At 41.8% G+C, this 21,538-nt stretch overlaps 1 protein-coding gene across 1 annotated transcript in view; it reads left to right on the top strand.

Annotated features, from left to right (window-relative positions):
• LOC131190455 (alpha-2-macroglobulin-like) overlaps positions 1-21,538 on the top strand; it is a 94,146-nt gene that overhangs the window by 53,460 nt on the left and 19,148 nt on the right. The window contains exons 20-25 of the mRNA XM_058167778.1: positions 2,928-3,054; positions 4,826-4,947; positions 6,799-6,850; positions 8,571-8,654; positions 17,101-17,277; positions 18,755-18,839. Of these exons, the coding sequence (XP_058023761.1) occupies positions 2,928-3,054; positions 4,826-4,947; positions 6,799-6,850; positions 8,571-8,654; positions 17,101-17,277; positions 18,755-18,839 (647 nt within the window). The remainder of the gene's footprint in view (positions 1-2,927; positions 3,055-4,825; positions 4,948-6,798; positions 6,851-8,570; positions 8,655-17,100; positions 17,278-18,754; positions 18,840-21,538) is intronic.

Genomic DNA, 21,538 nt, shown 5'->3' with positions numbered 1-21,538 from the left:
AGCTTCAAACAATATAATTGGTAATTGTCTCTCCAGCTACTAGATGGGGCTAGAGAGCAATAGTTCTCGTATGTTGGGACACATTTCTTCCTCTAGCCACTAGATGGGGATAGAGAGCAACAACAGTATATGAAAGTTATATGCTGGGGCATGTCCATTGTTTATTCAAGGTCTCAAAACTGCCTGAAATTATCCTATCCCAATTTGCAAACAAAAAAACTCCCTTACCCACTGGATTCTACACATCTCAAGCTTTCATATTTCTTTAAGACACTGCGTATTTCTCTCACTCCCATTTTTGCCAGAGAACTGGCTTTCAATACTTTTGTTCCTTTAGAACATTATTTCAAGTTTGATGATTTGACGATGTTTGGACTTCAACTTCCAGAATTCCCCAGCCAGCAAAATGAAGTCCACTCAATTTAAGTTGCTGAGTTTGAAAACACTACTCTAGCAGATGCTTCTCTACGGAATATTACAGCCATGAAAGTAATGAGTGTATAGGGGGAAATGAACTAGAACTTGCAGAGGGAGTGTAGGTTGTACCCAGAAGATTGTGGTTGGCTTTACCATTAGCCAGAATGGGGTTGATCCCCCTTTTTGAGTTCTTTAATTGCTCATTTTACCAAGAATAGCAAAGAGAAGCTTGTTGGATTCCTACCTCAAGCACTAGAATAACTGTGCTCTGTACGTACTATGATGTCAAGACTTGGGACATAATGCTACATTATTTATCTTTTGCAACAAAATACTTGGACCAGCCTGGCTGTTTCCTTCCTCATACATTCATGCGTACAATCTGGAAGTATTTATTTTTTATTTTTTATTTATTTCTATTTTATTTATTTTTATTTATTTTATTTTGTCACAACAATATATGTAGGTATCATACAAAAAGAATCCTTCGGGAGAAGGGCGGTATAAAAATCGAATTAAATAAATAAAAATAAATAAATTATATAGTAAATAAACACATATATGAATAAATATAAGGAGGTATAAGCATATATATAGGAAGAAGAAAAGAAAAACAATAGGACAGGAACGGTAGGCACGTTTGTGCGCTTATGCACGCCCCTTATGGTCCTCTTAGGAATGGGGTGAGGTCAATAGTAGAAAGTTTTTGGATAAAACTTTTAGAATTATGGGAAGAGACCACAGAGTCAGGTAAAGTATTCCAAGCACTGATGATTCTGTTACAGAAGTCATATTTTCTGCAATCTAGATTAAAGCGGTTGACATTAAGTTTAAATCTATTAGTTGCTCTAGTATTATTGCAATTAAAGCTGAAGTAGTCTTTAACAGGAAGGACATTACAATAGATGATTCTGTGAGTTAAGCTTAGGTCTTGTCGAAGGCGACGGAGTTCCAAGTTTTCTAAGCCTAGGATTTCAAGTCTGGTGGGATAGGGTATTTTGTTGTTTTATTTATTTGTCAAACACGACAATGTATATAAGTATAATTATATATTAGTTCTAAGCAACTTAGAACTAAGGAGAAATTTCCTGACAGTTAGAACAATTAATAAGTGGAACGACTTGCCTGCAGAAGTTGTGAATGCTCCAATACTGGAAATTTTTAAGAAAATTTTGGATAGCCATTTGTCTGAAATGGTGTAGCAGGGGGTTGGCCTAGAAGACCTCCAAGGTCCCTTCCAACTCTGTTGTTATATTAAATTATATTATAAGCATACAAATTGAATACAACCAAAGGGAACATTAGGACAGGAACGGTAGGCGTGCTGGTGCTCTTATGAACGCCCTCTTAGAAATGGGGTGAGATCAACAGTAGATAGTCTTTGGTTAAAGCTTTGGGGATTTTGGGAAGAGACCACGGAGTCAGGTAGTGCATTCCAGGCATTAACAACTCTGTTACTGAAGTCATATTTTTTACAAAGTAATTTTAAAAAAAAAAGTATGATGAACTTTTAATTCAACCAGTTCCAAAGGATAATTTATTCCAAAAGACTATGAGAGATTTGCTTCAACCAAAAACTATCTACCATTGATCTCACCCCATTCCTAAGAGGTCTGTAAGGGGTGTGCATATGAGCACAAGCGTGCCTATACCGTTCCTGTCCTATTGTTTCCTGTCGTTATATCCAATTAATATAGTTATTACATACCCATACTCATATATATGCTTATATATTGTATAATTATTTCATGCTTATGCTTATATATACTGTGTGACAAAATAAATAAATAAATAAAAATAACAAATAAATAAATAAATAAAAATTGAGGGAGAGTTGGGGAGGTGGGTTATAGTGAAGTAGCAGTTTCCCAGGAAGGAAGGGGCACATTCTAGAAAGTGGGGGAAATGAGGCACCACAGCTTGGAGTGGGATCGGAGACAGATATTTTGGATAGCCACTCCCTAGAATCTCTCAGGCTATACCTGTTAGACTGGGAATGGTAAGGGTTTAGTCTGGCAAGTTTCTGTCTATTGTGTATAAGCAGATAAAGACCTGAATTCTGGCTGAATTGTTCTTAGCCTGACAAAAATATAGATATAGGTAAGACCTATATCTAAAAAACCTTTCAAAGCATATTGTTTCTAGTTTCTAGGAGAATAAAAGAGTTTTGAACATGCTGTACATTATCCTTTTCATTCATTCATATATGTATATGTGTGTATGTGTATGTGTGTATGTGTGTAGGGGAGATGGTAGCATAAAAATCCAATAAACAAATAAAACCTTAACAAGTAAATAAAAACAAAATTGGGGGAGAAGAAAACTCATCTAATCATAGTATGACCATTGTGCAGGCTCCCCATGGGATCCCCAATGTTGCTGAAGTCACCATGTTTTGAAAGGCTCACAGGGGCCTCATGGGAAATGATGATTATGAGATTTTCTCGGCACTGCAGTGGGGATGTATAGCTTTCCCATTGAACTAACTATTTTTCCCCCCAAATGGACAGGTCAGAATATCTCTGACTCCTTCTGCTGACTTTGAAGCATCTCCTATGGAGAGGGAGGAGGACTCCTATTGTATCTGTGCAAACGGAAGAAAAACGGTGTCATGGATGATGACCCCTAAAATTCTAGGTAAGTGGTAACTCTAATAGTGGAGTCATTACTTTTCCCTCCATGTGTAAAGTAAATCAAGGAGCAGAGTTTTAATTATATCATTTTCTCCTAAGGATTGTAACATATGTGAGAAAGACCTTGAGAGACTAGGCAAAGAGCCACTGCCTAAGTCAGCTAGGAGACTGCAACACCCACAGGTGTACAGAAGGCAGGGCAAGAAGCTCAGAAGAGACCCTCTCTAGTTTCCTGGGCTGTAAAGGAGACAGTGGGAGATCTGTACTTTCAAACTTGCAAGATTCTACTAATGTAGATTTACAGTCAAATAGCCAGCGGTGAAATCCCGCCCGGTTCTATCCAGTTCACCGAACCGGTAGGGCTGGCGGTAGGAGGCTCCGCCCACTCACCAGGACATCATTATATCCCTTTTTTTTTACCATCTGCGCATGTGCAGAAGAGGCACATTCCCAAACTGGTAGCGAAGGTAAGTGGATTTCACCCCTGGAATTAGCGCATCAGATTGTGTTTCCTGTCTGATCTACTAGTAAGGTTGACATCGGTCTTACAAGTCTGAAAGTTCAATTCTCTTGCTGTCTCCTTTACAGCCTGAGAAACTAGGGCAGGTCTCTTCTGATCCTCTTGCATCTCTCAACTATCCAGCTGCAGGCTCTCTTGTCCCTTACCTGACCATTCCCTTGGCAGGTTCTCTTTGCCCAGTCTTTTCTTGGTCCTTTCTACATACCATTACTACATCATCATTATCACAGCAATACTACTTAGACATATACCGCTTTACAGTGCTTTATGTAAGCAGTATATCTCTAAGCGTCAGCATGTTACCGCCAACAATTTTGGGTCCTCATTTTACCCACCTCGGAAAGATGGAAGGCGGAGTCAACCTTGATTTTCTTTTAATGACTCCATAATCCCTTGCAGGGTGGAGTCAGGGCAACTTAATGGTGCTGAGTCAGTGGTGAAATGTAAAACTTGTTACTACCAGTTCTGTGGGCATGGCTTGGTGGGGTGGTGGTAATGTGACTGGGTGGGCGTGGGCAACTTTTTTTTTTTTTTACTTTTAAAAGCATTTTTTCTACAACCTCTTTGGCCGAAGAGGTTGTAAAAAAAATGCTTTTAAAAGGCTCCTCTGACGATCCCAGCTGAGTTGCCTGATCGTCAGAGGCTTTTCTTTTAAAAGCATTTTTTTTGCCTTTAAAAGAAAAAAAAGCCTCTGACGATTAGGCAACTCAGCTGGGATCGTCAGAGGAGCCTTTTAAAAGCATTTTTCTAGAACCTCTTTGGCCAAAGAGGTTGTAAAAAAATGCTTTTAAAGCCTCTGAGGATCCCAGCTGAGCTGCGCGATCATCAGAGGCTTTTTTTTTTTTACTTTTAAAAGCATTTTTTTTGGCCGAAGGGAAAAAATGCTTTTAAAAATAAAAAAAAACCTCTGATGATCGTGCAGCTCAGCTGGGCATGGGGGGTGGGCAGGGATTTTTGCTACCAGTTCTCCGAACCACCCGCTGCCATCAGGTGATCTGGTCCGAACCGGGAGCATTTCACCTCTGTGCTGAGTGTTTACTGGACGGATGCCATTCCTGTCGCCAATGTGGATTTTTTTTCAGCAGATATATTTTCACTATGCCCAAAGAGAGAAATATCTGCCTCGACCCGAGGATCAAACTCACAGCCTCCTGATTGTGAGGCAAGAGCTCCATCTCTAGGCCACCGCACCACTCACATACCATGACTACATAAAGGTAGCATATTATAATGAGGTGAACCATTTTTGTTCCAGGGGAGATAAACCTCACAGCAAGTGCAGAGGCTGTGACCTCAAATCAGCTCTGCGGGAATGAAGTAGTGGAGGTGCCCACCATTGGAAACAAAGACGTCGTGATCAAGTCATTATTAGTTGAGGTATGTGGGATGCTTTAAACCCAGGTTGGGTAATGAGAGGACACAGATGTCTGGGTAAAGCGATGGTGGATATCTATACTAAATGTCAGAGATGATGCTGAGGAAAATACCAAATGCTGTTCCTTGGGAGAAGTCTGGCAAGATTTGAAGGGATCTTGTCAGTGAGCCGTTTATCCCCTTCCCCTTTTTCGCTTTCTTCTCCTTTGGATTACAAATTTTATAACAGAAAACATGGCTACTATAAGAAAGGCAACCAAAGCGACAGAAATTACTACATCAAAAAGGGGATCTTTTTAGAAAGCCAGCAAATGACAGAAAAAGGGATTAGTCAAGACTTAACATAAAAAGGGTTTTAATGACACTGCAATCCTCTAGACTCTGCTGAAGACGTTACCAGGCCTGGTAACAAAAAGTTCAGAAACCAACCCGCAAGCTCCGAGAACAAACCTTCACCCTCAATAATTACCTTGTTAGGAAACAACACAAAGCAGTTCAGTAAACTGAAAACAGATATTACCTTTGCAAAAGTGGGGAACATCTGTAACTCGGGTGTAGGATGAGGATGAAGGTTCGTTCTCTGAGCATGTGGGTTGGTTTCCAAATGTTTCGTTACCAGACATCAATACAATTGAACGTGTCCAGAAGTATTTTACAAGAAGAGTTCTTCACTCCTCTGAAAACAACAAAATACCTTATCCCACCAGACTTGAAATCCTAGGTTTAGAAAACTTGGAACTCCGTCACCTTCGACAAGACCTAAGTTTAACTCATAGAATCATCTATTGTAATGTCCTTCCTGTTAAAGACTACTTCAGCTTTAATTGCAATAATACAAGAGCAACCAATAGATTTAAACTTAACGTTAACCGCTTTAATCTAGATTGCAGAAAATATGATTTCTGTAACAGAATCATCAGTGCTTGGAACACTTTACCTGACTCTGTGGTCTCTTCCCATAATCCTAAAAGCTTTAACCAAAAACTTTCTACTATTGACCTCACCCCATTCCTAAGAGGACCATAAGGGGCATGTGTATATATATTTGTGTATATATATTTGTTATGCCCATAAGGGGCATGCCCATAAGGGGCATGTGTATATGCCCATAAGGGGCATGTGTAAGGGGCATAAGGGGCATGTATAAGGGGCATGCCCATAAGGGGCATGTGTATATGCCCCTTATATGCCCATAAGGGGCATGTGTATATATATGTGTGTATATATATTTGTTAGCCAGCCTGGTAGTTTCATTATTTATTTTAATTAATTTATTTATTTATTTGTCACAACAATATATATAAGCATCACACAAAAAGATTATATAATATATAAACATATATATATGAGGGAATATTAGGAGGTATAAGCATATATATATATATGCTTATACCTCCTAATATTCCCTCATATATATATGTTTATATATTATATAATCTTTTTGTGTGATGCTTATATATATTGTTGTGACAAATAAATAAATAAATTAATTAAAATAAATAATGAAACTACCAGGCTGGCTAACAAAACTCCCCTAAACTCCACTGAAGATGTTAACTAGCCTGGTAATGAAACATTCAGAAACCATCCCATAAGCTCAGAGAACGAACTTTCACCCTCAGAAATTACCTTGTTAAGAAACATACAAAGCAATTCTGTGCTGACCTATCCAGTGATATGAATTTTAAATGCTCCTCTTGACGGTTCACCTCTCGTTTTCGATGGCAGAATGCTCACTCTGTATTTCCTCTTAGTGCTCGTCTACTTAACTCAAATGTTATGTCCACAGCGATTTTTCTAAATGACTCTAACACTCGTGTTTACCTCTCCCTTTTCCTTTCTGTTCCGGTGAAGCCTGAAGGGATTGAGAAAGAAGTGGTGTTCAGCTCTCTTCTCTGTGCACCTGGTACGTTGTGTCAAGGTTCCAAGTAAGATATTCTCAATCTAAAAAATGCAAGGCATCCATCTTTCCCTTCAAAATCTCTTTATTAGAAACCTATTAAATTGGCAAGGTCTTGGTGTAATTCCGGCTCTGACTAAATTAAATTGGCAAGGTCTTGGTGTAATTCCGGCTCTGACTAAACCCCGGAATAATATTCAGTAGAAAGCAAAAGTTCCCCCCCCCCTCATAGTCACATTCCTCAAACTGCTCACAGTCCATCTATCCAGTGATTCCAACTCCACCTTCAGCCATCTGCAGGTACATTCTTAGTTCCCACGGGAAAGAATGTCACCTAGCCATAATAACCATCCTTATCTCGACAACTCCCCTTCCTACTTACTGAAATGTGGCACGCCTGAAGCACCATTAAATCCCTTTGCAGACTATCCATAGCTGCGATGGCGAACCTATGGCACACGTGCCAGAGGTGGCACTCTGCGCCATCTCTTATGGCACACAAGCGGTTGCCCCAGTTCAGCTCCGCTGCACATGCGCTGGTCTGCCATGCATATGCGGGCCTGCCATGCATATGCGGGGAGTGTGCGGTATGCGGGAGGGCACACGCACATGCTCAGGGGGTGGGGTATGCGCAGGACCCCTGCATGCATTGCATTTTGGGGGTTTGGACATGCACACACGCGCGCTTTGAGCACTCAGTCTGGAAAAGTTTAGCCATCACTGATCTATAGAAAGCTTAGAAAAATACAGGAAATGGCTACAATAGAATATGGCTACACATATGTCAGTTTCAGGATCGACAGGTTGCCCCTGTAAGACACAGATTTTAACTTATTGTAAATGCTCTCTTTCAAAGAACCTCCTTCAAATGAAGATGATCACCTCCCCAACTCAGGCATTCATGAAAGCCTAGAAGAGAGGAAGGAGTTGGGGGAAAGGAGATGTTGTGTCCCACTCCCACTCCGACGAACGAGTCAAGGAAGTCCGTAACAAACTTGGCAACGAAGCCTTTGCAGCTTGCCAAGTTCCTTTGAGGTTTATCAGGGCAGGCAGGAGTCCAAGTTGTGACTTCAGCGATAGAATCCGATATCAGCAAACTAGCTAAGACTTTGCTTGACTCAAGGTTGGAATGCCAAAAGCAGGTCCTTTATATAGGCTGTGGGGTGTGACTCCATGACTCAGCATTTATCCAGGCCTGCCCCACCCCTCCTTCTGCTGGCGTTGCCTCTCAGATCTACGGAAGCGAGGGTCCACCCACTTTGAATTGTCTTCAGCTGGATCTGCTGTCAGCATCTGGGAAAGGGAGGGGTCAGAGGGAGTAGGGCCGAGTAATTCCAGCACCTGGCTGACTTCCTACTCCGAAGGCTGAGCCAAAGGAACACACGCTGTATAAGTGAGGTTTATCGGGTTTGTCCTTTCATTCCTGGAATCCTCTCCGGGCATGGGGCCAGGACCGGGGGTTGGAGGCATGACAGGCCGTTCATCTTCATTATCAGACTTGGAGTCTGATAAAAGGCCCAGTTGGAGACGGGAGGGGCCCGGCTGAGGAGAGAAGGGAGGACGAGTCACAACAGGATATAAACATTGGACGTGGTCCTTTGAACAATTTGATTCCTGCTAAAATCACTACTGCAGCTCAGCCTTCTAAGCAGAACATGCACCAAGAGCCCAGTTAGAACAGCAGTGCCACCTATACCATGATCTAAGTTCTGCTTCTCTTTTATAGGAGAACCCGAGTCCAAATCTTTTCCTCTGACGTTACCGGAGAATGTTGTAGAAGGCTCAGCCAAGGCCTCGATTTGTGTGCTGGGTAAGTGAGATACCATGTTACTCATTTTGGAAATCAATTCTGTCCTTGGGCACTCCCACAGAAGGTCCCTGGGTCAGTCTGGAAGCTGCTCCAATTCCATGTACAAGTAGTCCTTAACTTACCACAGTTTGTTTAGTGACATTTGAAGTTAGAATGGCACTGAAAAATGTGAGTTATGACCCCTTTTCACACTTACTGTACTACCAGTTAAAGCATTCCTCTGGTCACGTGATCAAAATTCAAATGCTTGGCAACTGACTCATATTTATGATGGTTGCAGTGTTCCGGGGTCATGTGATCACCTTTTGTAACCTTCTGACAAACAAAGTCCCAATGTGGAAAGCCCGATACACTTAACAACTGCAGTGATTAACTTAACAACTGTGGCAAGAAACTAACTCACTTCCTGGTTTTAACCAGGAAGCAGTGGTGGGATTCAGCCAGTTCGCACCACTTCGGGAGAACCGGTTGTTAACTTTCTGAGCACTTTGGTGAACTGGTTGTTGGAAGAAATCATTAGGGCAGAGAACCGGTTGTTAAATTATTTGAATTCCACCACTGTTGCTGTTGGTCTGCAACAATTATTTGTTGTCCTAGGTTCCCTGTTAATGTTGTCCTGGGTTCCCGCAGGAACGGGTCTCAGCCCTCGCTGAGACAATTTAGTGGGTCCTCGCAAGGACGAAAGAAGCCAAATAAAAGACACCACACCAGGAGTTCTTCAAAATGAGATAGCACGAAGAAAGGGTTGTAAAAAGAGATCCCCCCTAGATCGCAACAGTCTCTTTTATTATGCAGTTTTAGCAGGGAGGGGTAACTACAGCAATGAGGGAATTAGCATATAGAAACTTAGCTATACCAATCAGCAAGCGTTTAGAGTATACGTATTAGCAAAATACCACGTGTTTTTCAGGAAATCATGCGTTTTACCTGAATAGAAACTCAACTCAGGGAATGCAAAACTAACTCAGGCAAAGGTAGGGGCCCAAATCAGGGAGAGCAAAACTATGCATCTAACTCAGAGAATGTTAGGGGCCCATTTCAGGGAGAGCAAAACTATGCTTCTAACTCAGAGAAGGTTTAGCGGAATAGAAACTTAATTCAGGGAAACACTATTAATCATGTCTGTCATGTAGCACTGAAAAAAGTCAAGTCAAGTTCTCCCGGCTGTGAGGCCTAAGAAAACCTGAACCAATGATATATCCATATGTCCTCTGTTTTTATTTTTTAAGATGGGTAATTGATATATCCATATGTCCTCTGTTTTTATTTTTTAAGATGGGTAATATTCTTCTAAAGCTATGACATCCCCAGTGGATCCCCCCTCCGGGAGACCCCGCAGGGAGTCAGTACACTTTTCCAAAGGAATGGTTCCCGATTCAGAGTCTTCATCAGCCTCAGAGGCTAATTCTAAAAGAGGTTGTTTATATTCATTTTCAACAGTGTTTCTTAGCAAGAGGACATCATCTCCAATACTGTTTAGTCTTTGTTTCAAAAATGCTAGAACTCTCCCCATGACACATGGGCCAATTGTACATGCAAGGAGCAACAAAATCAGAGGACCAGCTAGGGCAGAGAGGAGGGTGGTCAACCAGGGAGAGAGATTAAACATTCCCTGATACCACGTGTGGGATTGAGAACGCTCTTTTTCTCTATCTTTCAATCGGGTATTTAATTCTGCCATAGAGTCAAGCACAACACCAGAACTTTCAGTGTAAAACAACATTCTTCTTTCAAAGCTACACACAGACCGCCTGTTTTAAGAATAGCAAGTCCAAACCCTTCTATTTTGTAACACAACTCGGTGAGAGAGGTCAGGGAATTTTGGAGGGCAACCATAGATTGCTCAATGCGTTTGAGATCAGCATCTATTTCAATACTGAGCCTGCGGATGTTTTTGTCAGCCACAACCATTCCTGCGATTCCGGTTGCAGCACCAGTGGCTCCTAGGCCCAGGAGAAGGGCCAAAGTCATAGTTGTAACCACCTCCCGTTTGGTTCGTGGAAGGTATTGGGGTGTTTCTATGCGAGAAAAGAACTCATTATTGGAAAAAACAGACATTTTAGGGAGAAGATAAACCTGAATGCAAAAAGCGTGTTTGGTGTGTAAAATGTCTCCACTGACACATGCAGTAGCACCCGTAGAGCAGGCCCAAATAGAGCCATTGGAAGGAATAAAAAACTGACCATTTAAACGTTTGGAAAGATCTGCAGTTAATAGAGTAGTGTGTATTATAGTCCACCCTCCAGTGTCAAGTCCTAGCCTTTCTTTGGACAAGTATATTGTGCAGGAAGTATAGGCATCCGAGGAGGCATTAATACAATAGTGAGAAAAGTTAGAGGGTACATACCCAAGGCAACAACCTTGACCTTCAATTGAGGATACAGTTATAGAAGAGTTAGATCACCTGCAACCAGTATCTGAGGTGCTATTGGTAAAAGGTAGGGCGGAACCTATGGCCTCATAAAAAGGGGGTTGAGAAGACAGACACAGCCAACATCTACTATCATTGTTAGGAAAAGTACGAGCTGCCACAAGGGCATCATGCGCAGAGGAGACCAAGGACACCAATGGATTGTTGCTTTTAATCAAGGGCTGTAAAAAAGGCGAGTTGACTTGTTTGTTTGGGCCCACAGGTGGGGATGTTTCTAAGGACATGGTAAGACGAATTATGAATATATTTCCTGGATGTCTGTAGTCGGAATTATCGTTCGACCTTCCCCCCCATCTTTTCCCTTTAAGCCATTCAGTAATCGGAAGACTCCTTCCATGAGATGTAAAAGTAACAGTCATAGGATTGAGGCGAACGCCGCAGCAGGCCCAATTGGAGCAGGATTTCCAAGGCAAATTGTTATCAGGGCCTAGTACAGCTTTGATATAGTCAGTAGTATAGGGAGCAGTCCACCAAATCTTTCCGGTTGACACACATTGCCAGGACTTACAATACCAATCAGAGATGGTCCCACATTCATCTAGGTGGGAGAGATCAGAAAGATGTCCTGGGCAGATATATAGGCCTGGACCAATTGACCAGACGTCCCGAGGGGAAGGATTACATTTTGTTTTATGTTTAAATCCATGGGCGCCGACCAGCATTTCAGCAAAGTCAAAGTAGAGTGCAGGAAACCAAGGCCACAGAGTTCGATTAGAGATGGAATGAAGGACGCCTCCTTGGAAGTCCAAAATAGTCCAAGTATAATTTGCGGGACGATGCAGGTTCTGCTGTGCTCCGGATAAGGAGCGCCGCGAACGGATAGCTGCAGGGGTAGAAACGTGGGAAGAGGGCAAGGAGCGAAATACGCCAGGGGAAAAATGGGCAGCAGAGAGAAGGGAAATTTTCATGTCAAAAGATCTTTCTTGCTTTGGGAAAAACAGGGAGCATGCATAAGTGCTGTAGTCTTCAGATGAGATGTTAAAAATTAACAGAGAAGTGGAACAGGGAGAAGATATAATGTAAGTATTGTTAGAGGGATGGATTGGATATCCATTCTTTAGCCATGTCCACTGAGCTGGATGCAGCAAGGGATGGCGTTGTCTGCAAACAAGTTCCGCACGACCCCCAAGAGGGGTTAGTATTCTACAATGAGGAACTCTTATATAAGCACTTCAACGTTCAAGGAAAGTACATTTAGGAAGAGAGGAAGAGGCATTAGGGACAGAAGAGGCAAGAGAGATCAGTGATAGGATCAGAAGGATCTTCATCTTTCTTTTTTGGTTGATTGAGATGACAGGGGCGAACACAGCGAGCTGGAACCCACAGGACTCGATCAGGCAATTGAACTGCAGCGTAGCCTTTTCCCCAGGTAATCAATTGAGCTGGACCTTTCCAAGCTGGATCCGGAAGATGCCTATAATATACCAGAGGACGAGAAGAGGGGAGGGGAGGAGTGGAAAACTGTCTCGAGGCGGCAGTGGAGGCAGGAGATCCGGTTAGATTAAGAAAATTCAATGAATACAAGCAAACATTTAATACATTTTGCAACGCCGGGAGTGTCGGGGGGCTGATGCCTTTTGACCCCAAGTGTCTGTCCAAGGCCTGTTTAAGAGTCAAATTCGCTCTCTCTATAATGGTCTGGCCCTGGCTATTGAAAGGAATGCCGAATTTGTGGATTATTGACCAGCGATGGCAAAATTGTGCAAAGGCAGAGCTCGTATAGGCTGGTCCATTGTCAGTTTTTAGAGTTTTTGGACATCCCAACGTTACGAAAGTCCGAATACAATGATTAATAACTTGTTTTGCGGTTTCACCCCTTTGCAAGGTTGCCATGATGAAACCTGAATATGTATCCATTTGCCATAGTTGACAGGCCACTGTTCCTCTGGGGTTGACCCCCATCGGAAGAGAGTTACCTTGGCGGCTGCAAGTAGGGCATTGATGTCAGATGCCTCAGCAGCCGTGAAGCCAAATTGTTTCATGAGCGCCTTTTTGTTTTGATGAAAATAGGAGTGACTGTCCCAAGGAGAGACAGGAGAAAGTGTCAAAAGAGAGGAGGCAGAGGCCGCAGCGTCTGCTACATTGTTCCCTTCCTGGAGAAAACCAGGAAAAGGTTGATAGCTTCGTATATGTGTAACAAAATAGGGATGTGTACGTTTGTAAATGAGAGACTGTAAAGTTGTGAAAAGAGAAGTGAGATTAGAATCAAGAGAAGGGGACAAGTAAGATTGAAAAATAGTTTTTACTATTTGAGTAACATACTATGTGGAAGACAGAGAAAAAGACAATCAATCAATAAAAACCCAACTCCCACCCTTTTTATTCATGTGTGGAAGTTGGTCACTAACAAATCCATGCTATCAAAAACTTCCAAAAACAAACCACATTCTTAGCAAAATCACCATCCGTCTTACTTTACTTTTCTAACTTAAAACCTTCTCAGCACTAGTAACTCTCTCTTCACATTCTGTAACCTTCTAACTTATCACATCCTATAACTTTCTAACTCATCTCTGAAATAGTTCCTAAAACAGGGCACATATTGTGCTGCTAAAAAAGAAAAAGAAACAATACAAACAGCAAATAAGGGGCACACTGAGTCAGATTCAAAAAAGAAAAACATGGCGGAAGCTTTAGGGTGAGTCTGTTTATGTGGAAAACCTAAGTGCATTTTCCAAAAAACAGATTTACGCTTAAAAAAAAAATGCATCCATACATAAGAAGATAGCCATGTGTCTGAAATGCTGTAGGGTTTCCTGCCTGAGCAGGGGGTTGGACTAGAAGACCTCCAAGGGTCCCTTCCAACTCTTATTATGTATGTTAACAGCTGCAAAAATACAAAGCTAAATGAAACATTTTTAGTCAACTCAGTGCTTTGAAAACATTTATAAAGGTATAGGTTTAATCAGGCAGGTTAAACCTCAAAAAGTTCCAGAAAAGATAAAAAATAAAAATTAAAAGCAAAATCAAAATTGTATGCATGATTAAAAATTAAAATCAAAATTGTTTTCATGGTGAAAAAGAAAATATATCTGCATAGTTTTTTACATAGCTTTTTACAAAAGCAATGCTTCCAGAGAGCCTAATTGTCCCTCCCTTCTCAGACAAGAAAGAAGAGAGAGAAGAAAAAAAAATGGAGTGGGGGTGAATGGTTCTCCCCCGTAGCCCGCCCTTTTCCCTGGCACAGCAAGGAACAAAAGGGGGGGGGGTAGTTAAGATAAGCCAGAGGGCAGAGAAAAAAAGTTAAAAGTAACTCACTGGAAAGACATTCTCATGCATTTGAAGAGAAAAAAAAATCCAAAAGTAACTCACTTGCTTGCAAAAGGAAAGAAAAATGTTTTATTTCTTTTCCAAAAGTACCTGGCTGCTTGCATACGGAATTTATGCAGACAGATACACACACACACACACACACACACACACATGCAGAGACAATTTCTCACACATGCACACATTTCTTGCAAATCCAAAAGACAACACAGAAATTTCACACCTTCTCAATGAGTTTTGCACATACACACATTCCATGCAAATCAAGCATCACAATTATCTCTACAATTCTTATGCAGGTCTGAAAATGATCACATACATACATACACAAGCACACACATCATCAAACAACATTTACAGACCTGGGGAACTTGTCTGAGAAAACTCAGCAGTTTAAATCATGACTGTGATTGTGGATCCTTTTAAGTCATTTTTGATCTAAGTGACGTCTGCAAGTAAAATGAGGCATTCAAGGATCATGTGCCAGATGTACAGAATTTTTACAGGGGCTCTTGGACTTTCATGGAAAAAAGTTCCCAATGTTTCCCATGTAGTCGCTGTGAGCAAATTCTTTTCCAGATTGTTTCCAGATATAGAGAAGCAATTAAACCAAATCAGTTGCTGATCACCCATGGGGGAAAGGGAGGGGTGCTCTGGGGGAAGGGAGGCAGGCAGGGGAAAGGAGGCAGTTTTCAAAGCAGGGATGGAAGAAACAGGCATTTGGTACAATACGCTTTCTAGCTCAATATGCTTTGAAGGTTCAGAGTGGGGGGAAAGGGAGGAGGAGGGAAAGGAATGAGCAGGCATAGGTACTGAAGGAGAGTGAATGCCGTAGGAAGTAACAGCTTCTTTTAAATTTGTAAGCACCCGTACATTGATGTTCTCGTGTACCGGCTGTCCCCCTCCCGCTGGATTGAAAGGGTAAGCCGATATCGGGGGTTCAGTTCTTAGAGAAAGAGAGGAAGAGGGACCAAGGCAGAAAGAGTTCCTGCAGCCGTGTCTGTATCCTCCGGCGGAGGGGGAGACGCTGCAGAAGGAGAAAGAGCTGTGTCTGCAGGGGGAGCAGAGGCAGCTACAGAGACAGAAGGAGACTAGAAAAGAGGTAAGAGATTTCTTAGAAAGAGGATAGACAGTGGTGCCATTAACTTTTTGCAAACAATTAGCCTTCTTCACCAGAGAGTAAAGCTCATTCCTATGCCATGATGAGACTTTCGAGTTCGAGGAGCTCATTACTTACGTGTGCACGTGTCGCATCCCGGACGGGTAAGCAATGAGGGTGAAGGTGACGCACCGCTAGACAACGATCGCGCCTCTGGACAACACAACAGGTCCGGACGAGCCCCCAGATGTTGCTGTTGGTCTGCAACACTTATTTGTTGTCCTAGGTTCCCTGTTAATGTTGTCCTGGGTTCCCGCAGGAACGGGTCTCAGCCCTCGCTGAGACAATTTAGTGGGTCCTCGCAAGGACGAAAGAAGCCAAATAAAAGACACCACACCAGGAGTTCTTCAAAATGAGATAGCACGAAGAAAGGGTTGTAAAAAGAGATCCCCCTTAGATCGCAACAGTCTCTTTTATTATGCAGTTTTAGCAGGGAGGGGTAACTACAGCAATGAGGGAATTAGCATATAGAAACTTAGCTATACCAATCAGCAAGCGTTTAGAGTATACGTATTAGCAAAATACCACGTGTTTTTCAGGAAATCATGCGTTTTACCTGAATAGAAACTCAACTCAGGGAATGCAAAACTAACTCAGGCAAAGGTAGGGGCCCAAATCAGGGAGAGCAAAACTATGCATCTAACTCAGAGAATGTTAGGGGCCCATTTCAGGGAGAGCAAAACTATGCTTCTAACTCAGAGAAGGTTTAGCGGAATAGAAACTTAATTCAGGGAAACACTATTAATCATGTCTGTCATGTAGCACTGAAAAAAGTCAAGTCAAGTTCTCCCGGCTGTGAGGCCTAAGAAAACCTGAACCAATGATATATCCATACACCACTGCTACAATCCTATCTCCTCTTCCTTCCTTCTCCTTTACAAATCCCAGCCCTTTCTAGCGCTGTTGATATTACCTAGTTGGGTAGTGAAATGTCTGGAAGAAAACAGCCAAGCTCAGAGAGTGTCAAGGCCCCTACAGTCTTCCTCCTCCCCCTTTTCCTTCGCAAATCCCAGCCCTTTCTAACTCTGTTGATGTTACCTAGTTAGGTAATGAAACGTCTGCAAGAAAACAGCCAAGCTCAGGGAGCGTGAAGGATCCTACAATCCAGTGGTGGGATTCAGCCAGTTTGCACCACTTCGGGAGAACCGGTTGTTAACTTTCTGAGCAGTTTGGCAAACTGGTTTTTGGAAGAAATCATTAGTGCAGAGAACCGGTTGTTGAATTATTTGAATCCCACCACTGCCAGGAAGTAATGTGTTTTTTACCTTCTGCACATGCACAGGTTTTGCGCATGCACAGAAGGTCTGCATGTGCATGTGATGTGCGCGGAGCGCGTGCACTTCCGAACTAGTAAGGAAGAAAAGTAGATTTCACCCCTGTGTTGGATAGCCAGGCAAGTTTTGCTGTACCGAGCTGTAGTCACAATACTGAGTCCTGTCTCTTTGATTTGACCCCAACGTAACACTGAGGTTGTGAGAAAGTTGGGTAGATTTCTGCAGATATTCAAACAGTGGCATCTTTTGAGGAGGGAAATCAAAGTTGGCAAGATCCCCTCTATCATATGTCCTCTTCTTTCCCTTTTTCAGGAGATATTTTAGGAGGAGCGATCAAGAATCTCCATCAGCTTCTCAAGATGCCCTACGGCTGTGGGGAGCAGAACATGGCCCTCTTTGCCCCCAATATCTACATCCTGAACTATCTCAATAAGACTGGACAACTGACCGAGGAGATCGAATCCAAGGTCGTTGGATACTTAGAGGCTGGTGAGAAGCATCCCACAGAAATTTTCCTCTCTTTTTCTCTACAGCAGTTGGGAACTTTCAAAGGCTCGATCGACAGATCAGTCACTGGTATTCATAGAGGAGGTTGTAAATTGAACAGAGTAGATTGACTGAGACACTTGGAACCTTTCCAGATGTTGGGAACAAGAGACATTAGTAATATAGAGAACCAGTTTGGTGTACTCTGACTCAGAAGACTGTGAGTTCTAGTACTGCCTGAGCATGAAAGAATGACTGAGAGATTTGGGGTTAGTCACTCTCTTTTGGCTCAGTTCACTTCGCCTGGCTGGGGAAAATAGAAGTGTTGTGGCGAAGATAAAACAAAGAAGGAATATCATGCATATTCTCCCTTTTGAATTTCTTATAAAAAAAGTAGTAAATGAGGGATTACAATCTAATAAATACATAAATAAAATATTGCGCAATGGCTTGCCGTTCTGGACAATTCAGTTATCCTGCAATAGCAGAGAATAAAATAGAATAACAGAGTTGGAAGGGACCGTGGAGGTCTTCTAGTCTCACCCCTGCTTAGGCAGGAAACCATATATCATTTCAGACAAATGGTTATCAAATCTCTTCTTAAAAACTTCCAGTGTTGGAGAATTCACAACTTCTGGAGGCAAGTTGTTCCATTGATTAATTGTTCTAACTGTCAGGAAATTTCTCCTTAGTTCTAAGTTGCTTCTTTCCTTGATCAGTTTCCACCCATTGCTTCTTGTTCTACCCTCAGGTACTTTGGAGAATAGCTTGACTCCCTCTTCTTTGTGGCAACTCCTGAGATATTGGAAGACTGCTATCATGTCACCCCTAGTCCTTTTTTTCATTAAACTAGGCATACCGAGTTCCTGCAATCGTTCTTTATGTTTTAGCCTCCAGTTCCCTCCAATCAATCAATATCACGTGAAGTGTTAATACCACTTTATAATGCATTGGTAAGGCCACACTTGGAATACTGCATCCAGTTTTGGTCGCCACAATATAAAGATATCTTTGCTGCTCTTATGTGCACTTTTTCTAGAGTCTCAAAATCTTTTTCATATTGTGGCGAACAAAACTGGATGCAGTATTCCAGATGTGACCTTACCAAGGCAATATAAAGTGGTATTAATACTTCTCATGATCTTGATTCTATCCCTCTGTTTATGCAGCCCAGAACTGCGATGGCTTTTTTGGCAGCTGCTGCACACTGCTGGCTCAGATCTAAATGATTGTTCACTAGAGCTCCAAGAACCCTCTCAAGTTATCACTAATTGAGTGAGGTATCACATATACTGCTCCTGTACGTTTTGTTTTTCTTGCCTAAATTTGGAACCTTACTTTTTTCACCATTGAATTTCATTTTGTTAGTCTGTCATGATCCTTCTGTATCTTGAATTGCAAACTTGAAGGAAATATTTCGGTTGGGTTTGGAAACGCACATGCTCCTCAGCTCACTTCTAAATTTCCTCTTCCACTTCAGGCTATCGAAGGCAAATGAACTTCAAGCATCGCGATGGTTCTTACAGCGCTTTTAGAAAACATTTCTTAGAGGCAGGGAACACTTGGTAAGATTTCGTTGTTCCTAAGGTCACATTTCTCAAACTTTCTACAATGATGTGTTGGAAAAAATATCCATCTGGGTTCAGTTCCAAGTGGGGACAAAGCCACTGGAAACATGGAGGCTGCTTGGAAAGATGGTTTAATGGTGGTCAGGATCACATGGCTTGAGTTCCTGAACAGAAAAAGGATGAGATCCTGTGTGCTCCCTGGCTTTATGCTTTTTCTGAGCTTTGAACTTTCTGGGGCACAGGAAGAGTATCCTGATTGGTTGTCAGACTCCCAGGGGGTGGGGGTCTTAGCTAGCCTTGCTGGCTGATGTAATCTTCCCAGGTGCCATGTGGTGAGTTTCAGTTGCTAGATGGGTCCTATTATGTTGCAGATGATGGTCCCATTGACAAAGGTGGGGAGAATGAGTTTCTACCTCTGACCCATTGACAAAGGTGGGGAGAATGAGTTTCTACCTCTGACCCATTGACAAAGGTGGGGGGAAATGAGTGAGCTTGGCTGAGGCTTTAATGGCCCATTGACAAAGGTGGGGGAGGGAGTCAGGAAGCTGCTTTGTCTTTAGAGATTCTCTGGTTGGACTGTTTACTTGGCCAAGTCTAAAAATGCCAGGGAATTTCTAGAAGCCTGGCATTCTGACAAATGAGCCATCAATAGACACATAACATTAACAACATCTATAGATTATGCAAAAGAGACAATCAACCAGCCCAAAAGCCTGGTGGCACCTCTCCATCAGTAATCAGCACTCAGATAGATTAACTCCAAAGTCAACCTCAGACCAACAATCAAGTAAATAATACCTCGATCAAGAAACTGCCAAAGAGCCATCAGTAAACAGCTTAACAAAAGAATCTCTTAAGACCACCCCCACCCACAAGACACCAGAATATAAACTGAGAGCAAATCTCACTCCTTACCAGCACTGATGATGTTATCTAGTTGGGTAATGAAACATCTGCAAGGAAATAAGCAAGCTCAAGAGAGCACCAAGGATCCCTAATTCAGGTGCAAAACATCACTTCCACACCATCAGGTTCTCACAGTGTAAGTTTATCCCTCACATCCAAGACATAAACTGTTTCAACTCCTACCCTCAAAACGATGCTATAGAGCACTGCACACCAGAACAACTAGACACAAGAACAGTTTTTTCCCGAAGGCCATCACTCTGCTAAACAAATAATTCCCTCAACACTGTCAAACTATTTACTAAATCTGCACTACTATTAATCTTCTCATTGTTCCCATCACCAATCTCTTTCCATTTATGACTGTATGACTGTAACTTTGTTGCTGGCAATCCTTATGATTTATATTGATATATTGACCATCAATTGTGCTGTAAATATGATGAACGTATCTTTTCTTTTATGTACACTGAGAGCATATGCACCAAGACAAATTCCTTGTGTGTCCAATCACACTTGGCCAATAAAAAATTCTATTCTAGTCTATTCTATTCTATTTTTCATCAAACAAGAAATAATTAAAGGTCCTTTCCAAATTAAATGAAGCGCTCCAAATCTAAACCTCTACAGGTAGTCCTCGAGTTACAACTACAATTGAGCCCAAAACTTCTGTTATAGTTGTTAAGTGAGTTTTGCCCCTTTTTACAATCTTTCTTGCCACAGTTGTTAAATTAGGAACACGGCTGTTAAGTGAATCTGGCTTCCTCAGTGACTTTGCTTGTCAGAAGGTCGCAAAAGGAGATCGCATGATCCCTGGGACACTGCAACTGTTTGTTTGTTTGAATTTATATCCCGCCCTTCTCCGAAGACTCAGGGCGGCTTACACTGTGTTAAGCAATGAGCCAGTTGCCAAGTGTTGAATTTTGATCATGTGACCCTTGGGAATGCTGCAATAGCCATAAGCCACTGTTTTCCGTGCCGTTGTAATTTGGAATGCTCACTAATCGAATGGTTGTAAGTCAAGGACTACCCATAATGGCTTATGAGAATAGCCTTGAGGGACAGGAGGAAGAGTTGCAATCAAGACAAGTTGCAAGCTTAAGACACATCTATTTATCTGCGCAGGACTGGACTAGATTTTTTTTTAAATTTTAAATGTCTAAATTTTAGATTTGGTTTTAAATATTTCTATTTCTATTTTAAATATTTGGCCTATATAATAAGTTTTTTAGATTAATGTTTTACTTTGTATATTTATGTGTTTTTATATGGCTGTACACCGCCCTGAGTCCCTAGGGAGATAGGGCGGTATAAAAGTATGAATAATAAATAAAATAAATAAATAAATAAGACAACAGTCAGATAAGGAAATCTGAATCCAAAGCAGAAGTGTAATTTAAAAAAAAATTCTGACTTGCCCCTTCCTTACTTCTCTTGTAGATTAAGGCAGGGAGGCGAGAGGAACTTTCAGATTTGCAAGATTCTGTTACTGTAACACTAGTAACACTAAAATTATGACTACTAAAAGTTATTTTAATATTCATAATTTGGCTTTCCAAGTCTGGTCTACCTAGAAGGACCTGGAAGGACATCACCAAAGGGCTAAGAGCAGGAATATCGCCAGTCTAATTTTTTAGATGTTCGTCACTGTATTTCCAGTTTCTGCTTTTGTGTTTTGGATTTCTGGGGTAAAATTACAGTTCCTCCTAGTGTGAAACACATGCAGAGTTACAATTCAGACATGCCCCGTTTACTGTTGTCAGTTCTCTGAATGCTAATCCTTGTATTAC

The sequence above is a fragment of the Ahaetulla prasina genome, chromosome 2 (assembly GCF_028640845.1).
Source record: "Ahaetulla prasina isolate Xishuangbanna chromosome 2, ASM2864084v1, whole genome shotgun sequence".
NCBI classification, from domain to species: domain Eukaryota; kingdom Metazoa; phylum Chordata; class Lepidosauria; order Squamata; family Colubridae; genus Ahaetulla; species Ahaetulla prasina.
The sequence above is the reverse complement of the archived record's forward strand: the minus strand, read 5'-3'. Positions and strand labels throughout refer to the sequence as shown.